Genomic DNA, 27,685 nt, shown 5'->3' on the forward strand with positions numbered 1-27,685 from the left:
GGGTTGCTAGTGCTCACACCGTTAGAAACACTAGCCTCAGTGACCAAATGTACAATGAATTCGCACTGAGAGGGTCATATGTTTGCAACCACAATAAACCTTAGCTGTGTATCACTTATGAAAATATATGGGGACAGAAAATGATTTTTGGAAACTGTAAATGTGAGGGTCTTGGAGAGAATAGGGTCTACAACATGCCAAGCGTGGGATGGCCTGGACGGTGAGTCAGCTGTAATTTGCAAATGAAAAGGCTTGAAGCAGACTCAGATGAGAAACTACTGAAGCTATTGTCTGATTTTGGAATGGTGAGAAACTGGTGAAGCCATTGTCTGATTTTGGGATGCAGAGTGAAAGAGGAAAGTAAAGAGCTTAGGTCAATTATATCAAAGTTACATGGTTCAACAGGGATGGGAAGGAAAACAGGTTGGTGTCAGTTTGAGTTTAAAGGGGAAGAACCTGGTGGAAGTGCAGTTTTTAGAACATGGGAGTGGATATGGCAGTGGATGGAACAATGGGAACTTAAGTGAACCATACAATAAGTGAGAGAACAAAGGTCCTGGGTTGACTGATGAGGGTATGGAAGGAGAGGGCACCATCTGTGAGAAAAAAGATGTGAATGTATGATTGTAAAACAGTCTTGATGGTGCTGTATGAATACAAATCTTGTGCTTTAAATATAAAAGACAAAAAAAGAGTGGATTAATTGTAAAAAAAAAAAATCCTAAGAACAATATCTGGTGCGAGACGGGTTATCACATAAGGAATTATAGTGTAATAGAGGTGTGTAGTCATTAGCAGATGACTGTGAGAGCTGAACATGGTATCCTGAAATGGTTCGGTCATATGAAGATGATCAGTAAAGAGAGACTAGCTAAGAAGATTTATGTGATAAATTAGAGAGAGCTATCAGAAGTTGGGTGGCCAGAGTGAGCGGCTTTGAGTATTCATGGCCTCAATACCAAAAAGGGTGAGAGGCATGCATTGAGCAGAGAACTGAAGCTATGTGGTATATGAGGTAGTGAGACGAAACCACAAAGTGGTAAATAGGGACTGGCTTTGCATGAAGGGGCTTTGGTTTTGGTATATTGTACATGACAGCTAGACAGTGAATGTAAACAAATGAGGACATTCTTTGCCTGTTCCTGATATAACTCACAAGTGGTGGAAATGGTAAATAAGCATTAAAAAAGAAAAATAGCTTTTGTAATCTACAGACACAGCAAGCACCATTTTATGTTATGAATAATCTCCCACCTCCAAGAATTATTCTGAGATTTATGTCTTATAAATCTGTGATGGTTATTTCAAGTTCTACTATATATCAAGTAATATATAATATCTCAGGCAGTCCAGCAGAAATCTACTGTAGTTTCAAGCACTAGACAGTATTTGTGACAGCTGACAGCTCTCATATATAAGAAGCAAAAGCCCCCTCCAATCAAAGTAACTCAAATTCAATAAAAGGAAAGAATTAAAAAGGAGGCATATATAAGAAACAGTACTTATACTCTAATCGTACTGAACTAACAAATTCCAAGGTACTCTTGTAACATAATACAAAGTGGATGAAAGAAACACTCATAAAAAATACTGATAAAAATATACTTCTATCCATCTCTATACCATTAAAATGAATAATCAATTAAATAATTTACATATCAGTTACCTTTGCTATGAGTATCTGCCGGCCAAAGTCTGTTATAGCAGGTTCGAGTCCATCCAGTCTGTCGAGCTTTTCAGAAAAGCACGACATGACATCTTTTGCACAAACCATCCTCTCAACAGACTGATGTCCTCCAAAGATGCACAGTGGTACTGGTTCCCCTTCATCACAAGCCATGTAACCTTTCAGGTCTTTCATTAGAGATGCCACACTTCCATTATCTGCAGGACTCCTGAAGACTGCACCAACATCCACCTTTACAATATATACCAATCAATTCATTGTTCCAAGAAAGATGCCTTGTATAGATCATGGTTTTAAGTGTACCAATAATAATGTGATCACCACATAAATGTCTGAATAAATGAGGAAAAAACTTGAAATAGGACTCAGATTTACTGATAAAATCCATGCACCTAAATTACACGAGTTCTGAACATGGAAGCATGATACAGATGAAGCAGCTAATCATATGATACATCACAAACTTATTTTCATGTATGCTTAAAATCTGGTTCCTTTTCAAACTTTCATTTCATATTAGTTACAGCTCGGATCCTAATAACTTTCAAAAATCCCTTCTACTTTCTACTACAAACCAAACTTTTGATCAACAATAAAAATTGACACTTTTCAGCCTCATATTTCAGAAAAGTTGAACCCAGAACCCCTAAAACAGAACCTGGTCTGTATTTTGATGAAATTACCCTTTGTTCTACAATTTCACAACAAATGGGAGATTGAAAATGAAGTTTACACGCTGAAACCAATTGTTTACTGACATGAAACAGAAATGCCACTCTGACCAAGAGGATATATGTGTCAGGTGGAGGGAACGAGGAGAAGTAGGAGACCAAATTGGAGGTGGAAAGATGGAGTGAAAAAGATTTTGAGTGATCAGGGCCTGAACATGCAGGAGGGTGAAAGGCAGGCAAGGAATAGAGTGAATTGGATCAATGTGGTATACCGGGGTCGACGTGCTGTCAATGGATTGAATCAGGGCATGTGAAGCGTCTGGGGTAAACCATGGGAAGTTGTGTGGGGCCTGGATGTGGAAAGGGAGCTGTGGTTTCGGGCATTATTGCATGACAGATGGAGGCTGAGTGTGAGCAAATGGGGCCTTTGTTGTCTTTTCTTGGCGCTGCCTCGCACACATGGGGGGGGGATGTTATTCTGTGTGTGTGGCGGGGTGGCGATGGGGGTGAGTAGGGGCAGACAGTGTGAATTGTGTGCATGTGTGTATGTGTGTGTGTCTGTGTATGTTTGCGTGTGTGGACGTGTGTGTGTGTGCATGTGTGTGGGGGTGGGTTGGGCCATTTCTTTCGTCTGTTTCCTGGTGCTAGCTCGCAGGCGCGGGAGACGGCGACAAAGCAAAATAATAAAAAAAAAAAAAAAATATTTTTTCTTTTTTTTATTTATTGCTTTGTCGCTGTCTCCCACATTTGTGAGGTAGCGCAAGGAAACAGACAAAAGAAATGGCACAACCCACCCCCATACACAATGTACACATACACACGCCCACACACGCAAATATACATACCTATACATCTCAATGTACACATATATATACACACACAGACACATACCTATATACCCATGCACACAATTCACACTGCCTGCCCCTATTCATTCCCATATATACATATATTTTTTTTATATATACGCTTGCCATTTATATAGTGCCACTGTCTAAAGGCAAGGGGGATAAAGATGAATGTTCAAACTAAATAGGTGTACGTTTGTTGAGTATATCTGGTAAGTTGCATGGGAGGATATTGATTGAGAGGGTGAAGGTATGTACAAACCATCAGATTGAGGAGGAGCAGTGTGGATGTTTAGAAGTGGTACAGGATGTGTGGATCAAGTGTTTGCTTTAAAGAATGTGTGTAGGGAATATTCAAAAACAGATGGATCTGTGAATGGCATTTATGGACCTGGAGAAGGTATATGATAGGGCTGATAGAGATACTGTGTGGAAGGTCTTAAGACTATATGATGCAGGAGGATAGCTGCCAGAGGCTAAGAAATTTCTATCAAGGGAGCAAAGATTCCATATGAGCAGGATTGTGTATGAGTAGGAAGAAAGTGAATGGATCTAAGTGCAGGCTGGTCTGTAGCAAGGATGGGTGATGTCACCTTGTTTGTTCAATTTGTTTATGGATAGAGTGGTGAAGGAGGCAATTTTTGTTCTTTAAGGCTAGGCCTTAATTGAAATACAGAGAATTATGAAATAGAAAAAGACTAGGGAAAGTATTTAAGGATTTTGGAGGAAGTGAAAAACCTGTCATTTGAAATGTGCTAAGTCATAGTTATTGGGAAAGACATGAGAGGGCAGAGAGTTCCAAAGCTTCGACATGTATGAAAAGAAGGTATCATAACGGCCAACCCTTGAGTTGTTGAAGGCCATACAATAATCATATGATGCAGCAGCTCACCAAGTATCACATGGTCTAACTTGTGGTGTGGGTGCACAAGCTGCCAGCTCTCAAGAACAAAATCAAAGTTATACCTACAGAAGAGGGAAAGTGAACCAACATTGTGGCATAAGGTAAGAGGGTCAAGTTAGGAAGTCAGTCTGGTACAGTTTATAAGTCAGACCACTTTCAACTCAACTCTGTCAAGTCAAGATGCATTACTCCATACAAAGAAGAATCAATCCCTTGTAAATACGGAGCAACTGTTCAGTAGAGAAGAAGCTTCGACATCTAAACAGGATACCCAGTTTCTTAAGAGGCAGACTTAAGTATTCCCATAAGGTGGGGTTTCCAAGAAAGAGTGGACATTACAAGAATACCAAGTACGTTCATCGAGTCAAGAGATGGAATTACAGAATGTCAAAGGGGAGACGAGAGTCTTGAGAAGTTTTCGATAGAGAGAGGGGTAGAAACTGTGTCTCGGAGGCACACAAGAGTCTTGGAAAGAGGGGCAAGTATGAAGTCTTTGGGGAATGAGAGGGCCTGGGAAGTGAATCAATTTTCATTTGCTGATGACACAGCACTGGTGGCAGATTCGAGTGAGAAACTGCAGAAGTTAGTGACTGAGTTTGGAAGAGTGTGTGAAAAGGGGATGTTGAGTGAATGTGAATAAAAGCAAGGATATTAGGTTCAGCAGAGTTGAGGGTCAGGTTAGTTAGGGTGCGAGTATGCATGAAGGAAAATTGGAGGAAGTGAAGCATTTTACATAACTGGGAGTGGACACGGCCAAAAAGTGCCCAGGGCAAAAGGAAGATGTGTTAACATCAACACCTAGGAAATTTTTGCCGACACTCCTACACCCATTGGCCAAAATTTGCTTTGCTCTAAATCTAGCAGGTAATGATTTTGAATCATCTGGTGATAAGGAGGATGGAGACAGTGATGAAAGAGTTAGTAAGCTTGAAGTTAACAATATAGCGAATGAATATGTACCACAAAGTGAACAAGAGTCAGATGATTCTAGTAGTGAAAGAAGTGGAGAAGATGGTGGTGCAAGTTTGAGTGCAGGAGGCGTGAGGTCACGAAGGTCACGCTGTCATATTTCACAGCATAAGGTGAGGTAATGGGAAAAGACAAGAGATACCACACAAGCACAGGCAACTGTTGCTGCATCTCAATCCTTTGTGTGGAGAATACAACCACACAATTACCAGCCAAAGTCAGTGAATTTTGACAGGAGTGACTCGGGAATAACATGATTTTCCAGTGAGTGATGAAGAAGTGGAGGACGAATTGCCTTATTTCCAGCAATCTTTGAAAGAGAGGTAATGGACTTTATTGATAAAGAAATGAACTATTTCTATGAGTATGATTCCCAGAGAGACTCTGCTGAACAAACTGGCAAATGTAGGTGTTTCAAAGAAGTTCGTATACCAAGCTCTGACTATGCTTATGAGCCATGTAAAGAAACATGTACTGAAGGAATGCTCGACTCAGAATGATGTAACTTTTCTAACTACATTCAGCAAATACATGCCTAGGGGCCAATTTGTCCATCTACTGTGTTATCTGCATTTCATTGATAACATTAATCCAAATAGCCAGGACAGACTGTGGAAAAAAGAACACTGTGATGCTGAAGGCAAAGTTTGTGAAATTCTTTTGACCTTTCCAGAACCTGGTGATTGACAAAAGACTGGTGCTTTTCAGGGGACGAGTTACTTTTCGCCAGTACATTCCTTCCAAGAGGCATCGCTATAGAAACAAGATGTTTGTCCTCTGTGACTGTGAAGCTGGGTACATCCTTGATATGCTAGTGTAAACAGCCAGTGTCATGGATATTCCAAAAGTGTCTAAGAACGACCCACAAGGATTTAGTGGGCATGTAGAGAAAAAAACAAGGTCATCATTCCTAGATAAAAAAAAACGTGCCCTACACGGACAATTACTACACATCACTAAACCTTGCCAAATTCCTCCTGGGTCATAACACTGGCTTCTGTGGCACACTCTGGTAAAAAGGAAAGGATATGCAACAATTCCTCAACACTAGAGAACATTATGACAAGCAATTCAGGGAGTCTGAGGGTAACATCTTGGTTAGTCAATGGATAGACAGAAAACCTGTGCATATCCTCTCAACTGCACATCCATGTAACATGTTGTCAAGTGACAAAGTTGACCATATCACAGAGGAGAATGTAAAGAAGTGAGACACCATCATGGATTACAATGGATTACAATGCAAACATGCAGTTGGTTAACAAGAGTGATATGCAGGTTGCAAATACAGATTGTTTGAGGAAAAATGCGAATGATACATGAAAATGTTATTTCACCAGTTGGATGTTACAATGTTACAAGCCTACAACTTGTACCTAGTAAAGACAGGCAAAGATGTATCTCTCAGCATCTTCAGCAAAAATGTGATAGAAAAATTGCTGGTGACTTATGTTACAGTAACACCTACTGCATCTAGCCATCTAAACAGGTCAACCTGAATGCTTGTTAGGTCCAGATTACATCTCGAGACACTACCTTGATTATTTTCCCATGGATGCCAAAAGTCACAAACAACAGAGGAACTGTACCGTGTCACAATACAATCAGACACCCTAAGAGATGCAAAGACGTCATCACATGGTACCCAGGCTATAATGCTGGTATGTGTGCGCCCTGCTTTAGGACAATCAAACACTCAAGAACTACTAAATGAATAATAAGTGAACAACTGTAAATAGATGTACATAACAACTGTAAATAAATGCATAAATGATATACTTAGTAAAAAACAAAAGTGATCAAAGAATTCTCTAACCTGGTCCCAGGAGTGCCCACCCCAGGTCCTCCCACGCTAATCCTCCCCTCCTTCCACAGCCAGCTATGACACAGTATCATGTAAGTAACACCCTTTACCTTCGTTTTTCATCTAATTTTACCTACTAATGTATGTATTGGCTCATTCTCTGATATTTTATTATTCCTAAAATATGCTGCCCTACATGGATGTATGAAAACATTGCCTACCTTTAATGGGTTAAAGGTATAGTAGTACAAATGATGTTGCATGGGTGCAAGGAATGGTCTTTAGAGGATGAGCAGAAGAGGGTGGTGGGTGTGTTGGAAATAAAATGATTCAGGACAAAAAATGATGAGTAAGGGTTGATCAAGTAAGACATGATAGGGTAAGAAAGACATGCAGTTATTAGATGAGTATGGTCAAGAAAACTAAAGAAGGTGGACATATGGATAGAATTAAAGAGGAAAAGTTGCTAAAGAGAATATCTGTGTCCAGAATGGAGGGAACAAGGAGAAGGGGGAGACCAAACTGGAGACAGAAGTATGGAGTGGGTGAAGCCTGAATATGCAGGAGGGTGCTAGTCACACAGGATAGAGTGAACTGGAGCAATGTGGTATACAGGGGTAAACATGCTGTCAATGGACAGAACCAGGCATGTTGTGAACAAGGGGATGTGGTTTTAGCTCACACAAACAATAGCCTGAGAACAAATGTAAGCAAATGAGATTATTATCTTTTTTTTTTTATCTGTTCCTGCTGCTACCTCACTACAGCTGGAAATGGCAAACAGGTATGAAAAATACATATTTTCTGACTACATTTTCAGGTAAAATCTCAAAATATCAAAAGCAGCAACATTATCAGGGCAATCTCTTTAGTTCAAATAATGCAGGTTCATGACAATCAAATGATTATCAGTAAATCAGTAATATACTTACCATCTCGCTCTTCTTCTCCACAAAATCAGAATTCAAATGTTCTTCTACCACAGTGAGATTTTCAAATGTGCTTAGATACCTGATGAGTATTTTCTGCACTTCTTTCTTCATTTGGTCTCTAACTTTTATAAAATCCTCTGAATCTGGTACATATTCCTCAAATGAGATATTGTCTGCAAACCTGATGTCTGCATCCTTATACGTCATCAAAAATGGCACACGATTCTTGGCCGCATATGCTTGTGCCATAATGGGTTCTGGATTCTTTTTTCTACCCAACAATGAATGGCAAGGATACTGAATGCTGTCCCAACAGAGACCATACGAAGTCACTGAAAAAGAATTCATAAAAATTAAGAGAAAGTTTGTACAAAAGAGGGATGAGAAAAATAATAAGTAATTGAAGAAAACTAAAGCTTTGAATTAATTCAGGAAGAATCATCAGCTTTATCCCCTCAGTATGGCAGTCCTTGTGCACAGTCATGAGCAAAATAACAATGAAATCTGAGATTCCTTATGTAAATCATGTTTCAGGCAGAGAAGAATGTTACAAGTTATTGTAACTTCAACCCACTAACTAATAATGTTCTGTATACTGTAAGGTATTCTTCTGGAAGATGATTGTGAGTCTATTGTATACAGTCAGACAGCAATTACTGGCAATGCAGACAACATTTTCATATCCTCTACCCAAATTTTTTCCACCCCACCGGGCAATACCCATCAACATGCATGGAGGATGGTACATCAAATGAATATGTCAACAGATACCTTCGTGTATCATGCAAGATATTTACAACAATATGAGTATAGTTTTGTCAATTCCTTCTCCTCTGTAAAATTTCCCTATTTCTTATTTATTTATTATTCATTTTGCTTTGTCGCTGTCTCCCGCATTAGCGAGGTAGCGCAAGGAAACAGACGAAAGAATGGCCCAACCCGCCCACATACACATGTATATACATACACGTCCACACACGCAAATATACATACCTATACATCTCAATGTACACATATATATACACACACAGACATATACATATATATACATGTACATAATTCATACTGTCTGCCTTTATTTGTTCACGTCGCCACCTCGCCACACATGGAATAACAACCCCCTCCCCCCTCATGTGTGCGAGGTAGCGCTAGGAAAAGACACCAAAGGCCCCATTCGTTCACACTCAGTCTCTAGCTGTCATGTAATAATGCACCGAAACCACAGCTCCCTTTCCACATCCAGGCCCCACACAACTTTCCATGGTTTACCCCAGACGCTTCACATGCCCTGGTTCAATCCACTGACAGCACGTCGACCCCGGTATACCACATCATTCCAATTCACTCTATTCCTTGCCCGCCTTTCACCCTCCTGCATGTTCAGGGCCCGATCACTCAAAATCTTTTTCACTCCATCTTTCCACCTCCAATTCGGTCTCCCACTTCTCGTTCCCTCCACCTCTGACACATATATCCTCTTGGTCAATCTTTCCTCACTCATTCTCTCCATGTGACCAAACCATTTCAAAACACCCTCTTCTGCTCTCTCAACCACGCTCTTTTTATTTCCACACATCTCTCTTACCCTTACATTACTTACTCGATCAAACCACCTCACACCACATATTGTCCTCAAACATCTCATTTCCAGCACATCCACCCTCCTGCGCACAACTCTATCCATAGCCCACGCCTCGCAACCATACAACATTGTTGGAACCACTATTCCTTCAAACATAGCCATTTTTGCTTTCCGAGATAATGTTCTCGACTTCCAAACATTCTTCGAGGCTCCCAGAATTTTCGCCCCCTCCCCCACCCCATGATTCACTTCCGCTTCCATGGTTCCATCCACTGCCAGATCCACTCCCAGATATCTAAAACACTTCACTTCCTCTAGTTTTTCTCCATTCAAACTTACCTCCCAATTGACTTGACCCTCAACCCTACTGTACCTAATAACCTTGCTCTTATTCATATTTACTCTTAACTTTCTTCTTTCACACACTTTACCAGACTCAGTCACCAGCTTCTGCAGTTTCTTACATGAATCAGCCACCAGCGCTGTATCATCAGCGAACAACTGACTCACTTCCCAAGCTCTCTCATCCACAACAGACTGCATAATTGCCCCTCTTTCCAAAACTCTTGCATTTACCTCCCTAACAACCCCATCCATAAACAAATTAAACAACCATGGAGACATCACACACCCCTGCTGCAAACCTACATTCACTGAGAACCAATCACTTTCCTCTTTTCCTACATGTACACAAGCCTTACATCCTCGATAAAAACTTTTCACTGCTTCTAACAGCTTGCCTCCCACACCATATATTCTTAAAACCTTCCACAGAGCATCTCTATCAACTCTATCATATGCCTTCTCCAGATCCATAAATGCTAAATACAAATCCATTTGTTTTTCTAAGTATTTCTCACATACATTCTTCAAAGCAAACACCTGATCCACACATCCTCTACCACTTCTGAAACCACATTGCTCTTCCCCAATCTGATGCTCTGTACATGCCTTCACCCTCTCAATCAATACCCTCCCATATAATTTACCAGGAATACTCAACAAACTTATTTATTTTTTTATCTTATTTATTTTGCTTTGTCGCTGTCTCCCACGTTTACACCATTAACAATGATCTTACAGATCTTCATCTTCTTTAGTACTTTCTATGTACCATATGTTCAGCATGACCACAAAGATTTCCTTGAAAAATGTTGTCAGCACTACTGCTGGGCATTTAACACTTAAAGCTGCTGTCCATGAATATATACTAAAAAAGTCACTTTCTACATTGTCCCATACATAAGCACCTCTAAGGATGCTCAGAAGCTTATGCCAAAGACTAATTCCATAAATTCATGAAAAGGAAATAATTTTTTCCTAATGGGATATAATACCTAACTTAACTCTCCATACACATTATTTCATACCTGGGGTTGGCTTTGGAAGTACACTGCGCTGTTTTCTTCTTTCTGCAGAGTACTTCTTTGGAGATGGTTCTGGCCTACGATGAACAATCTCATGTACAAGCTGCAAGAAAAGATATCTAATAAGAAACTGAAAATAACAATCTATTCCTCAAGAGAGAGACAATGCACTATTGTGCAAAACTCAATACATACAATCTTTATACAGATTTAGGTACCACCAAACCCTACATTCCTCCATGATTCCTTCCAATAAAAACATAATCACTTACTTAGTCCATCCATTTCATCTTAGGTTTACACCTTTACCCTTTAACAATTATTATTTCAATGATAATGATATATAAAATAAGCCAGAGAATCTCTCCCTTCTTTACAGCAAATGATCAAAAAAGGACTTGATCACAATACAAAAAAATTTAATAGCCCTATCTCACATCTATTCATTTATGATGAACCTCATCTTCTTGTACCTTCAATTATACTACTACATCCTCTTGGCTATCCATCTACCATACATTCTTCATTGAAAAAGCATCTTAACAGACATTTATCCAAGCAACTTCTTAATGATTTCTCCACACAATATATCCCTCTCACATCATTTTTTTCTATTCTCTTAATTCTAACAATACTAGTAAGTTACTGTTCTTATTTTTATCACATGCATAAAACTGGGACAATATGAAGCTTCCTGTCAACTCTACAATACAATTCTTTCTGTTTACCAGAGGACGTTGCTTGTCCAGTTTACTCTCCTGCAACTCTTCCCTCATTTTCAGCTTTTGTTACAACCATCCATGTTGAAATTCACTCCCAAATAAATGAATTCATAATTTCTTGTTCTTCACCATTCAACTGATATTAAACTCTGGTATCACAATGTTTTCATGAACCAGAAATTCACTATTATTCATTCTGACTTTCAGAATCCTCATCCTTTATAAATCCACTTTAATCTAGCTAACAGATCAGCAACATTTGCAAATAAAAACTGTGGATTTAACACTATTCAACCATGATTCAGCAGTGCGTCACTGACACCCCACCTCACCACCTTTAACTCCATCAATTAAATAATCAAACAACCATTGTGTTTGACACGTCCTTAATACCATTCAAAATTTAGTCACACATGCACACCTTCCACCTCTTAGCAACACTCAAAGGTATACACTATACTACATCATTCCAATTCACTCTATCCCATGCATGCCTTTCACTCTCCTGCATGTTGAAGCCCTCATCACTCAAAATCTTTTTCACTCCATCCTTCTACCTTCATTTTGGTTTTCTCCTTCTCCTTGTTCCCTCCACTTCCAATACATGTATCATCTTTGTCAACTGTCAACTTTTCTTCTCTCATTCTCTCCATATGTCCAAACCATTTCAGCACATCCTCTTCAGCTCTCTCAACCACACTTTTTATATTACCACAACTCTCTTATCCTTTCATCATTTACAGGATCTAATCACCTCACACCACATACTGTCCTCAAACATTTCATTTCCAACACATCCATTCTCCTCTGCACAGCCTTATCTACAGCCCATGCCTCCCATCCATATAATATTATTGGGACTATTATTCCTTCAAACATACCCACATTTACCCTCCCAGATATCATTCTCTTTTTCCACACGTTCATCAGCCCTCCCAGAACCTTCGCCGAAGCACCCATCCTATGACTCAATTCTGTTGCCATGACCACTCCTGGGTACCTAACAATGCAATTAACTCCCTTAACCCTGATAAACCTAATATCCTAGCTTTTATTCACATTTACTCTCAACTTCCTCCTTTCAAACACACTTCCAAACTCAGTCACTAACTTCTGCAGTTTCTCACTTGAATCTACTACCACTGCTGTATCATCAGCAAACAACAACTGCCTCACTTCCCCAGCCCTCTCATCCCCAAGACTGCAAAATCACCTCTATCTCCAAGAATCTCACACTTAACCTCCCTCACACACCCTGCCACAGAACAACCTTCACTTGGAACCATTTATTCTCCTCTCTTCCTATTAGCACATATGCATTACACCCTTGACAAAAACTTCTCATATTTTCAAGCAGCCTACCTCTCACTCCACATATTCTAAAGATCTTCCACAAAGCATCTCTATCAACCCTATCGTATACTTTCTCGTGATCCATAAATGACACACACACAAAAAAATCCAACTGTTTCTCTAAGTATTTTTCACACACAATCTTTAGAGCACACACCTGATCCACATATCCCCTACTACTTCTGAAAGCACACCGCTCTTCACTAACTTGAAGCTCTCTACATGCCTTCACCCTCTCAATCAATAGCCACCCATACAACGTACCAAGTTTACTCAACAAATGTTTGCCTCTGTTGTCTAAACACTCACCTTTATCCCCTTGCCTTTATACAATGGCACTACACATGCATTCTGTCAATCCTCTGACACCTCATTATGCTCCACACATGAATGAAAAATGAAAAGATATAAACTAAAGAACCAAACCAATGAAGAACGGCATCAAGAGTCCTCAGGCAAATGTTTAAGCACTGGTGTTGGATATCCCACACCAAAGGATGGGGTTACTAACAAAGTTCAAGACGATTCTGCAAGGCCAAAATTTCTTTAAATACATGAAACACTTTAGTCAAACATAAGTTTAAAGAATTCACATTCATAAAATGACCCTACCTCTAGTTCTTTCTTCCAAAGATGAGCAGGTTCATTTTGAGATGCTGTGATCTTCTTCAAAATGGCAGCCAATTTGAAACATGGGATGGTAAGCCCAATATGATGAAGTACTCTGTTCACCTGAAATAAAAGGAGCTACTTACAATGAATAAAATATATACAGAACACTTTATGTATCCATGCAGTACATGGTATTGGTATGCAAGGTATGAATATACATCTAAGGAACCACCTGTATAATATCTTTCTTATCTGGAAACTCAGTCTCTTTGAAACAACTATAATAATAGCAGGGTATGGTCTTATCTGGAATCTCAGTCCCTTTGAAACAACTCTAATAATAGCAGGGTATAGATGTTACAAAAGTATACTTATGTTTAGTGGGTTCATTACACCCTGAACAGTTAATCACTCCCACTGAATAAAACAACCACTACTGGCATCACATAATGATGCACATGATATTCACTCCCCAACACCAAAGACATCAACACAAACTAAATGTCCTTAGAACACTAAATGGCACCAAATTTGAGGAAGGACAAGCAGAAGTGTGTGTGTGTGTGTGTGGGATGAAGCAAGCTCAGGAAGCGTGTTTTGATGTGGAAGCCTAAAGACCATTCTGCCTTGGCCAACCACATAGAGTGGAATTCCAAGGAGGAACAAGGCTTCTGGGGTACCAGATACACATGTAAATCTATGAGTACCTATGATGATACATTGCCATGAAGGCAAGGTTGGCATGACATGCTCACCATATATCTTGCTTGACAAATTACAATCTTGATTTAAACCGGAGGATAATACTACAAACTCTCCCAAACAAGTGGTCAGTAAAGTGAAAGATAGACTGTTAATCCCTTTACCACAGTGGTACAACCCTTGTATATGATGGTATGACCTTTAACCTGACCCTAAAAGGCAGGTAAGAAGTCAAGTCACCATGCACAAGGGTTGTGTCATCATGCACAAGGGTTATACCATCATGCTCAAAGGTTGTATCACCACGCTCAAGTGTTGTATCATTATCTGCATGGGTTGTTTCATCATGCACAAGGGTTGTGTCATCATGCATAAGGGTTGCACCATTATGTTCAAGGGGTGTATCATCATGCTCAAGGTTTGTATCCTAAAGTGCAATATTTGTAACATCATGCACAAGAGCTGTATCATCATGCTCAAAGGTTGTATTGTCAAGCACAAGGGTTCTATCATGTGTAAGGGCTGTATCATCATTCACAAAGATTTTATATTCATGCTCAAGGTTTGCATCACTACATGAAAGGGTTGTACCAACATGCTTGGATGTTGCATCATCATGAACAAGGGTTGTGTCATCATGCACAAGGGTTGTACCGTCAAGCTCAAGGGCTTTATCATCATGCTCCAGGGGTGTATCATCATGCACAAGGGTTATATCATAGTGTGCAGGGGTTATATCATCATGCACAAAGGTTGTGTAGTCATGCTCAAGGTATGTGTCATCATATGCAAGGTTTGTGCAATCATACACCAGGGTTGGATTGTTATGCACAAAGGTTGTATATCATGCTCAAAGGTTGTATCATCATACACAAGGGTTGTATCATCATTATCAAAGCTTGTATCATCATATGCAAGGTTTGTGCTATCATACACCAAGGTTGGATTGTTATGCACAAAAATTGTATCATGCTCAAAGGTTGTATCATCAAACACAAGGGTTGTATCATCATCATCAAGGCTTGTATCATCATATGCAAGGGTTGTATCATCACATGCAAGGATTGTATCATCATGCACAGGGGTCGCACCATCATGTTCAATGGTCGTATAGTTATGCCCCAGGTATGTGTCGTCATATGCAAGGGTTGTGCCATCGTGCTCAAGGGTTGTATTGTCATGCAAAAGGGCTGTATCATCATGCACAGGGGTTAAACCATTGTGTTCAATGGTTGTATAATTATGCCCCAGGTTGTGTTGTCATATGCACGGGTTGTACCATCATGCTCAAGGGTTGCATTGTCATGCCAAAGAGTTGTATCAACATGCACAAGGGTTGTACAGTCATGCTTAAGGTTTGTGTCATCATATGCACAGGTTGTACCATCCCAATCAAGGGTTGTATCATCATGAACACAGATTGTGTCATTATGCACAAGGGTTGTACCATCATGCTTAGGGGGTTGTATCATCATGCTCAAGGGTTGTATAATAAAGCACAAGGGGTATATCATCATGCACAGGGGTTGCATCATCATGCATAGGGGTTGTATCATGTGCAAGGGATGTATCATCATGCACAGGGGTTTTACCATCATGCTCAAGGGCTGTACGATCATTCACAAGGTTTGTGTCATCATGTGCAAACGTTTTACCATCATACTTAAGGGTTGTATTGTCACCCACAAGGGTTGTATCATCATGTACAAGGGCTGTATAATCATGCTCAAGGTGTGTGTCATCATATGCAAGAGTTGAAGCATCATGCTCAAGGGTTGTATTGTCACGAACATGGGTTGTAACATGTGCAGAGGTTGTATCATCATGCACAAAGGTTGTATCATCATGCTCAAGGGTTGTACCATCATGCCAAAGGATTGTACCACCACACTCAAGGGTTGTATTGTCATGCTCAAGGGTTGTATCATTATGTCCGAGGGTTGTACCAACATGCCAAAGGGATGCTCCATAATGTACAAGGGTTTTACCATCATACACATGGGCTGTACCAACATGCTCAACAGTTTTATCATCATGCTTAATGGATATATTGTCATGCTCGAGGGATGTATCATCACACTCAAAGGGTGTACCATCATCATCCTTAAGGGTTGTATCATCATGCTCAAGGGTTGTTTCTTCATGCAAAAGGGTCGCATCATCATGTGCAAAAGGTGTATTGTCATACACAACAGTGGCATCATGCTCAAGGGCTGTATTATCATGCTCAAGGGTTGTCTCATCATGCTCAAGGGTTGTACCATCATACTCAAGGGTTGTGTCATCATGTACAAGGGTTGTATCATAATGCTCTAGGGTTGTAACATCATGTCCAAGGGTTGCATCATTATGCACAAGGATTGTAACATCATGCTCTAGGGTTGTATCATCATACTCTAGGGCAGTACCATCATCATCCTTAAGGGTTGAATCATCATGCTCAAGGGTTGTTTCTTCATGCACAAGGGTTGCATTATCATGTGCAGATAGTGTAACGTCATAAGCAACACTTGTGTCTTCATGCTCAAGGGTTGTATTATCAAGCTCAAGGGTTGTACCATCATGCTCAAGGGTTGCATTATCAAGTGCAAACAGTGTAACATCATAAGCAACACTTGTGTCACCATGCTCAAGGGTTATATTATCAAGCTCAAGGGTTGTATCATCATGCTCAAGGGTTGTACCATCATGCTCAAGGGTTGCATTATCATGCTCATGGGTTGTATTATCAAGCTCAAGGGTTATATCATCATGCTCAAGGGTTGTACCATCATGATCAAGGGCTGCATTATCATGTGCCAACGGTGTAACGTCATAAGCAACATTTGTGTTATCATGCTCAAGGGTTGTATTATCAAGCTCAAGGGTTATACCATCATGCTCAAGGGTTGCATCATCATACTCAAGGGTTGTATCATTATGCACAAGGGTTATATCATAATGCTCATGGGTTGCATCATCATATCCAGTTGTATCATTATGCATAAGGGTTGTATCATCATGCTCAAGGGTTGTATCATCATGTGCTGGGGTTGTATCATCTGGGCAGGTGTTTTATCCTAATACTCAAGGATTGTATCATCATGTGCAAGGGTTGTACCATCATGAACAGGGGTTGTATCATCATGCTCAAGGGTTGCACCATCATGCTCAAGGGTTGAGTCATCATGCACAAGCGTTATATCATAAAGTTTAAGGGTGTTATCATTATGTCCAATGGTGGTATCATTATATAAGCATAAGGGTTGTATCTCAGAAAGCAAAAAAGGCTGTTTGAAGGAATAGTGGTTCCAACAATGTTGTATGGTTGCGAGGCGTGGGCTATGGGTAGAGTTGTGCGCAGGAGGGTGGATGTGCTGGAAATGAGATATTTGAGGACAATATGTGGTGTGAGGTGGTTTGATCGAGTAAGTAATAATAGGGTAAGAGAGATGTGTGGAAATAAGAAGAGCGTGGTTGAGAGAGCAGAAGAGGGTGTTTTGAAATGGTTTGGGTACATGGAGAGAATGAGTGAGGAAAGATTGACCAAGAGGATATATGTGTCGGAGGTGGAGGGAACGAGGAGAAGTGGGAGACCAAATTGGAGGTGGAAAGATGGAGTGAAAAAGATTTTGTGTGATCGGGGCCTGAACATGCAGGAGGGTGAAAGGCAGGCAAGGAATAGAGTGAACTGGATTGATGTGGTATACCGGGGTCAACGTGCTGTCAATGGATTGAATCAGGGCATGTGAAGCGTCTAGGGTAAACCATGGAAAGTTCTGTGGGGCCTGGATGTGGAAAGGGAGCTGTGGTGTCAGGCATTATTGCATGACAGATAGAGACTGAGTGTGAACGAATGGGGCCTTTGTTGTCTTTTCCTAGCGCTACCTCGCACACATGAGGGGGGAGGGGGATGTTATTCCATGTGTGGCGAGGTGGCGATGGGAATGAATAAAGGCAGACAATGTGAATTGTGTGCATGTGTATATATGTATATGTCTGTGTGTGTATATATATGTGTACATTGAGATGTATGGGTATGTATATTTGCATGGGGACGTGTATGTATATACATGTGTATGTGGGTGGGTTGGGCCATTTCTTTCGTCTGTTTCCTTGTGCTACCTCGCAAACGCGGGAGACAGCGACAAAGCAAAATATAAATAAAAAATAAGGGTTGTATCATCATGCTCAAGGGTTATATCATCATGTGCAAGGGTTTATCATCATGTGAAGGTGTTGTATCATAATACTCAGGGGTTGTATCATCATGAGTAAGGGTTGTATCATCATGCACAGAGGTTGTATTACCATGCTCAAGGGCTGTATTACCATGCTCAAGGGTTGTACCATCATTCTCAAGGGTTGTAACATCATTCTCAAGGGTTGTATCATCACATCATCATGTATATGGGACTTAGGTGGTAAGAGAGCACAGATAACAAGAGTGAATCTTACTGAAGAGTAAAACTGATACAAAAGAAACAGAAAACAGAATGAGACAAAACCAGTAAAAAAAATAGCGTTAAAAGTAATCAGTGTGAAGTGTATGAAGATTTGATAAGGGCACGATTTGTAGAATGTTTTGCACAAAATTTTTGAATTAATATATTGAAGCAGTATCTATGACACCAACAAACAAGGATACTACTTTGTTGTTTTTCTTTTTTAAGAACATTATCATCATTGTCATAATTCACCATTTTGACAAGTGCTCTAAATACTTCCTAAAAGACCATCATTATGAATGCATCATAGCTAGATCAGCTTTCAATTTTTAGCAAAACTCTTTTTAGCAAGTACACTTGGGAGGATTATCTGTAACTATATGTTTACTCACATACTATGCTTCCAAAACAATATGTATTTCCTTCAACAACTGTAATCATCATATCCAACAACAACAACATATCAAAAATAAAATTCTACAACAACACAACTTATACAGTCATCACCTTTATGATATGCCATAAGTGCAAAGACAGGATAACACTAAACTATACACAAGGGAATGTTATCAGAGTCCACTAAGACAAATAACTACCTGCTGGGATGTCCCAATATTGTGTAGGTAGAGTGAGTGCAACAAGGGAAGGAAATTTGCACGACGTTTGTAACGTTTGTACAGGGCCATTGACAGTAAACATCCTGCCAGATTTTGTTTTGCTTCAACTGTTTCTTGAGATCTGTGAAAATGGCATAATTATCCAGAGTATGGCATTAGTTGTTCAGAATACAGCATGATCACAAAAAAATTATGCATTTTGATACACGCAAGTTCACACTTTTGAACTTTAAACAAAAGGCAGTAGAAAGCAATTTGTTGATAAGAAAATCAAATTCATCTTAAAAATGTGCAAGTATCCTAGGAATTGGTAGACAAAATAAAGCATACTTTAGACACAGTACCATGAATGATCAAAGATATGGAATCAATATAGAGTTTGTCAATTTTTTCAAATGAAAGAAATATCTTTTTACCTAATAAACAATTTTTTTTTTTTTTTTATACTTTGTCGCTGTCTCCCGCGTTTGCGAGGTAGCGCAAGGAAACAGACGAAAGAAATGGCCCAACCCACCCCCATACACATGTATATACATACGTCCACACACGCAAATATACATACCTACACAGCTTTCCATGGTTTACCCCAGACGCTTCACATACCTTGATTCAATCCACTGACAGCACGTCAACCCCGGTATACCACATCGCTCCAATTCACTCTATTCCTTGCCCTCCTTTCACCCTCCTGCATGTTCAGGCCCCGATCACACAAAATCTTTTTCACTCCATCTTTCCACCTCCAATTTCGTCTCCCTCTTCTCCTTGCTCCCTCCACCTCCGACACATATATCCTCTTGGTCAATCTTTCCTCACTCATTCTCTCCATGTGCCCAAACCACTTCAAAACACCCTCTTCTGCTCTCTCAACCACGCTCTTTTTATTTCCACACATCTCTCTTACCCTTACGTTACTCACTCGATCAAACCACCTCACACCACACATTGTCCTCAAACATCTCATTTCCAGCACATCCATCCTCCTGCGCACAACTCTATCCATAGCCCACGCCTCGCAACCATACAACATTGTTGGAACCACTATTCCTTCAAACATACCCATTTTTGCTTTCCGAGATAATGTTCTCGACTTCCACACATTCTTCAAGGCCCCCAGAATTTTCGCCCCCTCCCCCACCCTATGATCCACTTCCGCTTCCATGGTTCCATCCGCTGCCAGATCCACTCCCAGATATCTAAAACACTTCACTTCCTCCAGTTTTTCTCCATTCAAACTCACCTCCCAATTCTATACCCTTTAATATTAACAATACAATTACCTAAAGGTACTTAACCACCGAAAATTCAACTTCTTCAATCATAAGCTTGAGAACAAGAATACAGTGAATACCTTGCACCTCACTTATGCAGGACAGCACCGAAAAAGTATGAAAAAACATCCACATGAGAAGAAGCAACCCTCTGCATTTTAAAAGACCACAACTCTAGCATGTTAGCCAATAAACATATAAACATCAACATGACTGAACTCACCGAAGAACTCAAAAGATAATTTGTATGCCAGATATCAATGTCAAAAACTATTAATATCTCCTTTCACTATGGAGAATCATTCGACATAAACTATTCAGGACTCCACTGCTTCAAATGGGGGATGCCTTTCTAGAAAAATTAAATCTGAAGCAAAATCATTAAAGCGAAATCATTTATAGTAAGCCACTTTTGACAATGAACAAATGAAGATGTTCTGGACTAAAAACAAACAAAATTCAGTATAGAGACAGCAAAAATGAATACTCATTAAACAGGATAGTTTTCGTGTACACAAGATAATGATGATTTACGGTGACATGGAGTAAGTGTGGAGTCATCAAAGCATCTCTAGCTTGGTTTTAAGTGTTATGCTCTTTGTGTGCTTATCCATATGGGAAGGGGAAGGGGGGGTCTTAGAATGGGAACAAGTATCAAGAATATACTAAAGCAAACAGTATATGTACATTAAAGAAACATCTCTGAACATACTCTGTAGGAGTACATTGTGGTATTTGGGTGAAATTTCTCAAGATGCAAGATAGGATGGGTGATGCATGGCACAAATTTTCAAATGAAGCATTTATTTTGTTCTCATCAAATAATCTAACTCTGAACCACATCAATCAACTGAAATTCTGTTGAAAAACAAATCATTTACTTTTAAACTTCTCTAAAAAGAACCTACTTAAATTGGGGGAGTCCAGTAGTTGCATGTGTAGACATATTATTGGTAAGAAATAGAATGAAATATAGATTCTTATAACTTAAGTATCTGTGGAGGGTACTAAAAGACTTGATTAACATCACTGAGTCAGGGTACAGTCTCATCAAAACTGCCTACTGTCTACAGATGAGAATGCTTCTTAAAAGTCACAGGTAAAGGCAATCTGGTGATAAAAACTAGTTATAGCAAATTTAGATGTCAATCAATGTCAAGGAAGTGAACAGTAAATGACAACATCATAACACAGGGAATTATATTGTGATGCAAGATCATGATTATTCAAGTTAGTCAGGGTAGCAGTCAAGTAGGCAACCTCTGCAGTATGAACTAAAATCCAACATCAAACTCACATCCTTGAGGTTCTTTCGAAGGACATTCCACAGTAAGGAGGCCCAATATGTGATGCATTTTTGCAAACCTGAATTTTTATGTTTGGTACAAGCAGTAAAGCTGCAGTTCTTGCTGTATAGTTACTTTACTTGCATCAATCTGCATATACTTTTCACTGTTCTTAAATACACAACCTATACCTATGTATGCAGGTACAATCATCTAAAATTACAACTGTAATCATTTCTGCTAAACTTACTTTTCAAACATATTATCTATTACTCAATCCTTTTGTTAGTTCCATTATTCTACCTGCTGTCTCAAAATATCACTTAATCACCTTTAGTACCATTGTTAACAATATATATAAGTTCAATACATTTCAAATCTCTGCCTCATTCAAGCTTCAAATCCCTGTCAAAAAAAGACAAAATGCATCCTCTGAAATTCTTTTCAACTTGTACTCACACAGTGATAACCAACCTTAAACATTACTACATATCATTAATCCAAATACCCTTCTCCTGTATACATGAACCCATTGTTTATAATGTTATCAAAATGTTTGAAAATTCTAGGTACACCAGAGTTCTGAATACAGGTATGAATGTGAATAACAGGTTGTAATATCTAAGAGAGAAAAAAGGAGAGATAGGTAGTACCTTTGAGGAAAGGAACCTGGATGTTTTGGCTCTGAGTGAAATGAAGCTCAAGGGTAAAGGGGAAGAGTGGTGTGGGAATGTCTTGGGAGTAAAGTCAGGAGTTAGTGAGGAGAAGAGCAAGGGAAGGAGTAGCACTACTCCTGAAACAGAAGTGGTGGGAGCATGTGATAGAGTGTAAGAAAGTAAATTCTAGATTGATATGGGTAAAACTGAAAGTTGATGGAGAGAGATGGGTGATTATTGGTGCATATGCACCTGGGCATGAGAAGAAAGATCATGAGAGGCAAGTGTTTTGGGAGCAGCTGAGTGAGTGCGTTAGTAGTTTTGATGCACGAGGCCGGGTTATAGTGATGGGTGATTTGAATGCAAAGATGAGTAATGTGGCAGTTGAGGGAATAATTGGTAAACATGGGGTGTTCAGTGTTGTAAATGGAAATGGTGAAGAGCTTGTAGATTTATGTGCTGAAAAAGGACTGGTGATTTGGAATACCTGGTTTAAAAAGAGAGATATACATAAGTATATGTATGTAAGTAGGAGAGATGGCCAGAGAGTGTTATTGGATTACGTGTTCATTGATAGGCGCGCAAAAGAGAGATTTTTTGGATGTTAATGTGCTGAGAGGTGCAACTGATCATTATCTTGTGGAGGCGAAGGTGAAGATTTGTAGAGGTTTTCAGAAAAGAAGAGAGAATGTTGGGGTGAAGAGAGTGGTGAGAGTAAGTGAGCTTGGGAAGGAGACTGTGAGGAAGAACCAGGAGAGACTGAGTACAGAATGGAAAAAGGTGAGAACAAAGGAGGTAAGGGGAGTGAGGGAGGAATGGGATGCATTTAGGGAGCAGTGATGGCTTGCGCAAAAGATGCTTGTGGCATGAGAAGCGTGGGAGGTGGGCACATTAGAAAGGGTAGTGAGTGGTGGGATGAAAAAGAAAGGTTATTAGTGAAAAAGAAAAGAGAGGCATTTGGACGATTTTTGCAGGGAAATAATGCAAATGAATAGGAGATGTATAAAAGAAAGAGGCAGGAGGTCAAGAAAAAGGTGCAAGAGAAAAGGTGAAAAAGAGGGCAAATGAGAGTTAGGGTGAGAGAGTATCATTAAATTTTAGGGAGAATAAAAAGATGTTTTGGAAGGAGGTAAATAAAGTGCATAAGACAAGGGAACAAATGGGAACTTCAGTGAAGGGGGCTAATTGGGAGGTGATAACAAGTAGTGGTGATATGAGAAGGAGATGGAGTGAGTATTTTGAAGGTTTGTTGAATGTGTTTGATGATAGAGTGGCAGTAATAGGGTGTTTTGGTCGAGGTGGTGTGCAAAGTGAGAGGGTTAGGGAAAATGATTTGGTAAACAGAGAAGAGGTTGTAAAAGCTTTGCGAAGATGAAAGCCGGCAAGGCAGCGGGCTTGGATATTATTGCAGTGGAATCTATTAAAAAAGGGGTGACTGTATTGTTGACTGGTTGGTAAGGTTATTTAAAGTATGTATGATTCATGGCAAGGTGCCTGAGGATTGGCGGAATGCTTGCATAGTGCCATTGTACAAAGACAAAGGAGATAAGAGTGAGTGCTCAAATTACAGAGGTATAAGTTTGTTGAGTATTCCTGGTAAATTATATGGGAGAGTATTGATTGAGAGGGTGAAGGCATGTACAGAGCATCAGACTGGGGAAGAGCAGTGTGGTTTCAGAAGTGGTAGAGGATGTGTGGATCAGGTGTTTGCTTTGAAGAATGTATGTGAGAAATACTTAGAAAAACAAATGGATTTATATATAGCATTTATGGATCTGGAGAAGGCATATGATAGAGTTGATAGAGATGCTCTGTGGAAGGTATTAAGAATATATGGTGTGGGAGGAAAGTTGTTAGAAGCAGTGAAAAGTTTTTATCGAGGATGTAAGGGATGTGTACATGTAGGAAGAGAGGAAAGTGATTGGTTCTCAGTGAATGTAGGTTTGCGACAGGGGTGTGTGATGTCTTCATGCTTGTTTAATTTGTTTATGGATGGGGTTGTTAGGGAGGTAAATGCAAGAGTTTTGGAAAGAGGGGCAAGTATGAAGTCTGTTGTGGATGAGAGAGCTTGGGAAGTGAGTCAGTTGTTGTTTGCTGATAATACAGCGCTGGTGGCTGATTCATATGAGAAACTGCAGAAGCTGGTGACTGAGTTTGGTAAAGTGTGTGAAAGAAGAAAGTTGAGAGTAAATGTGAATAAGAGCAAGGTTATTAGGTACAGTAGGGTTGAGGGTCAAGTCAATTGGGAGGTAAGTTTAAATGGAGAAAAACTGGAGGAAGTGAAGTGTTTTAGATATCTGGGAATGGATTTGACAGCGGATGGAACCATGGAAGCGGAAGTGAATCATAGGGTGGGAGAGGGGGCGAAAATCCTGGGAGCATTGAAGAATGTGTGGAAGTCGAGAATATTTTCTCGGAAAGCAAAAATGGCTATGTTTGAAGGGATAGTGGTTCCAACAATGTTATATGGTTGCGAGGCGTGGGCTATGGACAGAGTTGTGTGCAGGAGGGTGGATGTGCTGGAAATGAGATGTTTGAGGACAATATATGGTGTGAGGTGGTTTGATTGAGTAAGTGATAATAGGGTAAGAGAGATGTGTGGCAATAAAAAAAAGTGTGGTTGAGAGAGCAGAATAGGGTGTTTTGAAATGGTTTGGGCACATGGAGAGAATGAGTGAGGAAAGATTGACCAAGAGGATATATGTGTCAGAGGGGGAGGGAACGAGGAGAAGTGGGAGACCAAACTGGACGTGGAAAGATGGAATGAAAAAGATTTTGAGCGATCGGGGCCTGAACATGCAGGAGGGTGAAAGGCGTGCAAGGAATAGAGTGAACTGGAATGATGTGGTATACTGGGGTTGACGTGCTGTCAATGGATTGAACCAGGGCATGTGAAGCGTCTGGGGTAAACCATGGAAAGTTCTGTGGGGCCTGGATGTGGAAAGGGAGCTTAGGTTTCAGTGCATTATTACATGACAGCTAAAGACTGTGTGAACAAATGGGGCCTTTGTTGTCTTTTCCTAGTGCTACCTCGCACACATGGGGGGGGGGGTTGTTATTTCATGTGTGGCGAGGTGGCGATGGGAGTGAATAAAGGCAAACAGTATGAATTAGGTACATGTGTATATGTCTGTGTGTGTATATATATGTATACATTGAGATGTATAGGTATGTATATTTGTGTGTGTGGACGTGTATGTATATACATGTTTGTGGGTGGGTTGGGCCATTCTTTCGTCTGTTTCCTTGCGCTATCTCGCTAACACGGGAGACAGCGACAAAACAAAATAAATAAATAAATAAATATCTAGAAGAAAAAACTAATTCCTTAACCCCAGGGATAACATGCCAATGCACAGTCATGAGCAATGCTATCATACAATTCAGAGTCTTTTAAAATATCATTCTGAAGAAAAAAGCTATCATATAATCCAGTCTCGTGAAATACTGTTTTAAAAATTTTTTACACTACCTTAACTCCATATACTATTTATGAAGAACTTAGCAATCCAACTCTGAAGCAAAATATCTCAGAAAAATGTTTACATCAATAAAAGATTTACAGTATGTGCACAATCACAACTTTACATGGATAACATTATCATTATACAACCAAAGTACCCCTTTCATGGGATTCTCTCAGCTTCAGAACTGCATTCAAAACAGGAGCAGATAAATGATGGACTTCAATGGAGTGATAAGATCCTTGACCAGATGGTATTTCTTTGCATCCACTGACGATAATAAGACCTGCATGATGGTGTCACATCAAGGGCTGAACTTCCTTAGTTGATTATTTCCGTACCCTGTTTTGCTTGATATGAAGTGGTAATGCAAACACACACTAAACCACAGGAAATTTTATAAACATGCTAAACCAAACAAAAAACTGATCTACTAAAAGGCTACAGTTATCCTAATAAAATAGAAAGCAAGAAAAAAAATCTTCACAAAAATCTTAACCTAATCACATGTACAAAAATAAGCAATCTGCCCAATACAGGTTTCACAGATTGACAGCAACTTGTGCTGGTTGGAAGTTCATGCTAATGCAAGTCCTCAACATTTCACAAGCTCTGGACTGTCCTAAAGGGATGATAAAATCACTCATTATGAATCAAGTGATGATGCCATACAGATGTCAAATACAATGTAGTCTGTTCTAGGTTTCATATGAAGCCACCAGCAAGCCATTGAAGACTTCACCCTGTCTCTATGTATGCCGTCATAGGTTTCGTATGAAGCTCCCAGCCATTCATTGGAGACTTAACCCAGTCTCTGCATGTCCCCAGCTGTTCAAAGGGGTCCTCATTACATATATCCACAGAAACGACCAAATCTCTATTTCTGTTCACAGAAGATCACCTCATCATTCATCCCTCTGCTCACAAGTTATCACCATGTCTCCATTCACCCCTATGCTCAAAAGATATCATCACATCTAAATGTCAGTGGCTGACACTAAGATCATTCCAAAGGTGCTCTTGAGTACTTTACGACTTTACACTCAAGAGTTTACAATTACAATTCTACAAAATGATGATTTCAACCCATTTTAACACATCTTTTAATCTATCTCCATACAGCAGATTCAAACTCTAAATGATATCATTACTAATCTAGTCACTAGACAAAACAACTGGAGCACAGTCCTGAAGTTCATAGACCACAAAACCAACAGCAGCCAACTATGGAGAACATTAAAGAAAATCATTCATCTCGTACCATTCCATTCCCCCACACAAAGTACATCTAAACTAAAACAACAAAGTCCCCTCTCCCTAAGAACACAAAAAACAGGTGTTTGTTTCATGAGTACCATACCCTGTGGCTTATAAATAAACTTTTCAAGTTTAATTCTTTTTCCAAAATGAGGGATCAACTTACTGGACAAAATTACGGTTGCTCTATCTTCATCAGGCCTGGCCTTAGATCTACATCACTTGTTACTGAGCTGCAACTTAGATTTTTAAAACTTGCAAATGCATTATCATTAAGGTAACTACTTGCAGCATTTGTTACTATTATCAAACACATTCAACTTTATTCAAAATATCTCAGACTCTATTACAAATAACTGAAATAATGGATCAGTACCATGTCTCACTAACAGCATGTTCAGTGTTACGGTTGACTTATACAACAGATGTATGCCTACATCAGAATTTGTAGCTGAAAATGTTGTGGTTAACCAATACAACAGGCTGACTTATAAGGCCACAATTTACAGTGCTTATGAAACAATACACAAACACCAGCCACAAACCAAACACAT

At 39.7% G+C, this 27,685-nt stretch overlaps 1 protein-coding gene across 4 annotated transcripts in view; it reads right to left on the reverse strand.

The window, feature by feature from the left end:
* The window catches only part of LOC139758393 (uncharacterized), a 120,367-nt gene that overhangs the window by 54,153 nt on the left and 38,529 nt on the right, over positions 1–27,685 (reverse strand). For 3 of the 4 annotated variants that reach the window (XM_071679777.1, XM_071679758.1, XM_071679749.1), the window contains exons 5-9: positions 19,177–19,318; positions 13,452–13,586; positions 10,768–10,867; positions 7,816–8,147; positions 1,667–1,918 (exon numbers count right to left, since the gene is read on the reverse strand). In XM_071679777.1, coding sequence (XP_071535878.1) covers positions 1,667–1,918; positions 7,816–8,147; positions 10,768–10,867; positions 13,452–13,586; positions 19,177–19,318 — 961 coding nt within the window. The remainder of the gene's footprint in view (positions 1–1,666; positions 1,919–7,815; positions 8,148–10,767; positions 10,868–13,451; positions 13,587–19,176; positions 19,319–27,685) is intronic. The other variant, XM_071679768.1, reaches the window with a different exon arrangement.

The sequence above is a fragment of the Panulirus ornatus genome, chromosome 2 (assembly GCF_036320965.1).
Source record: "Panulirus ornatus isolate Po-2019 chromosome 2, ASM3632096v1, whole genome shotgun sequence".
Classification (NCBI taxonomy): Eukaryota; Metazoa; Arthropoda; class Malacostraca; order Decapoda; family Palinuridae; genus Panulirus; species Panulirus ornatus.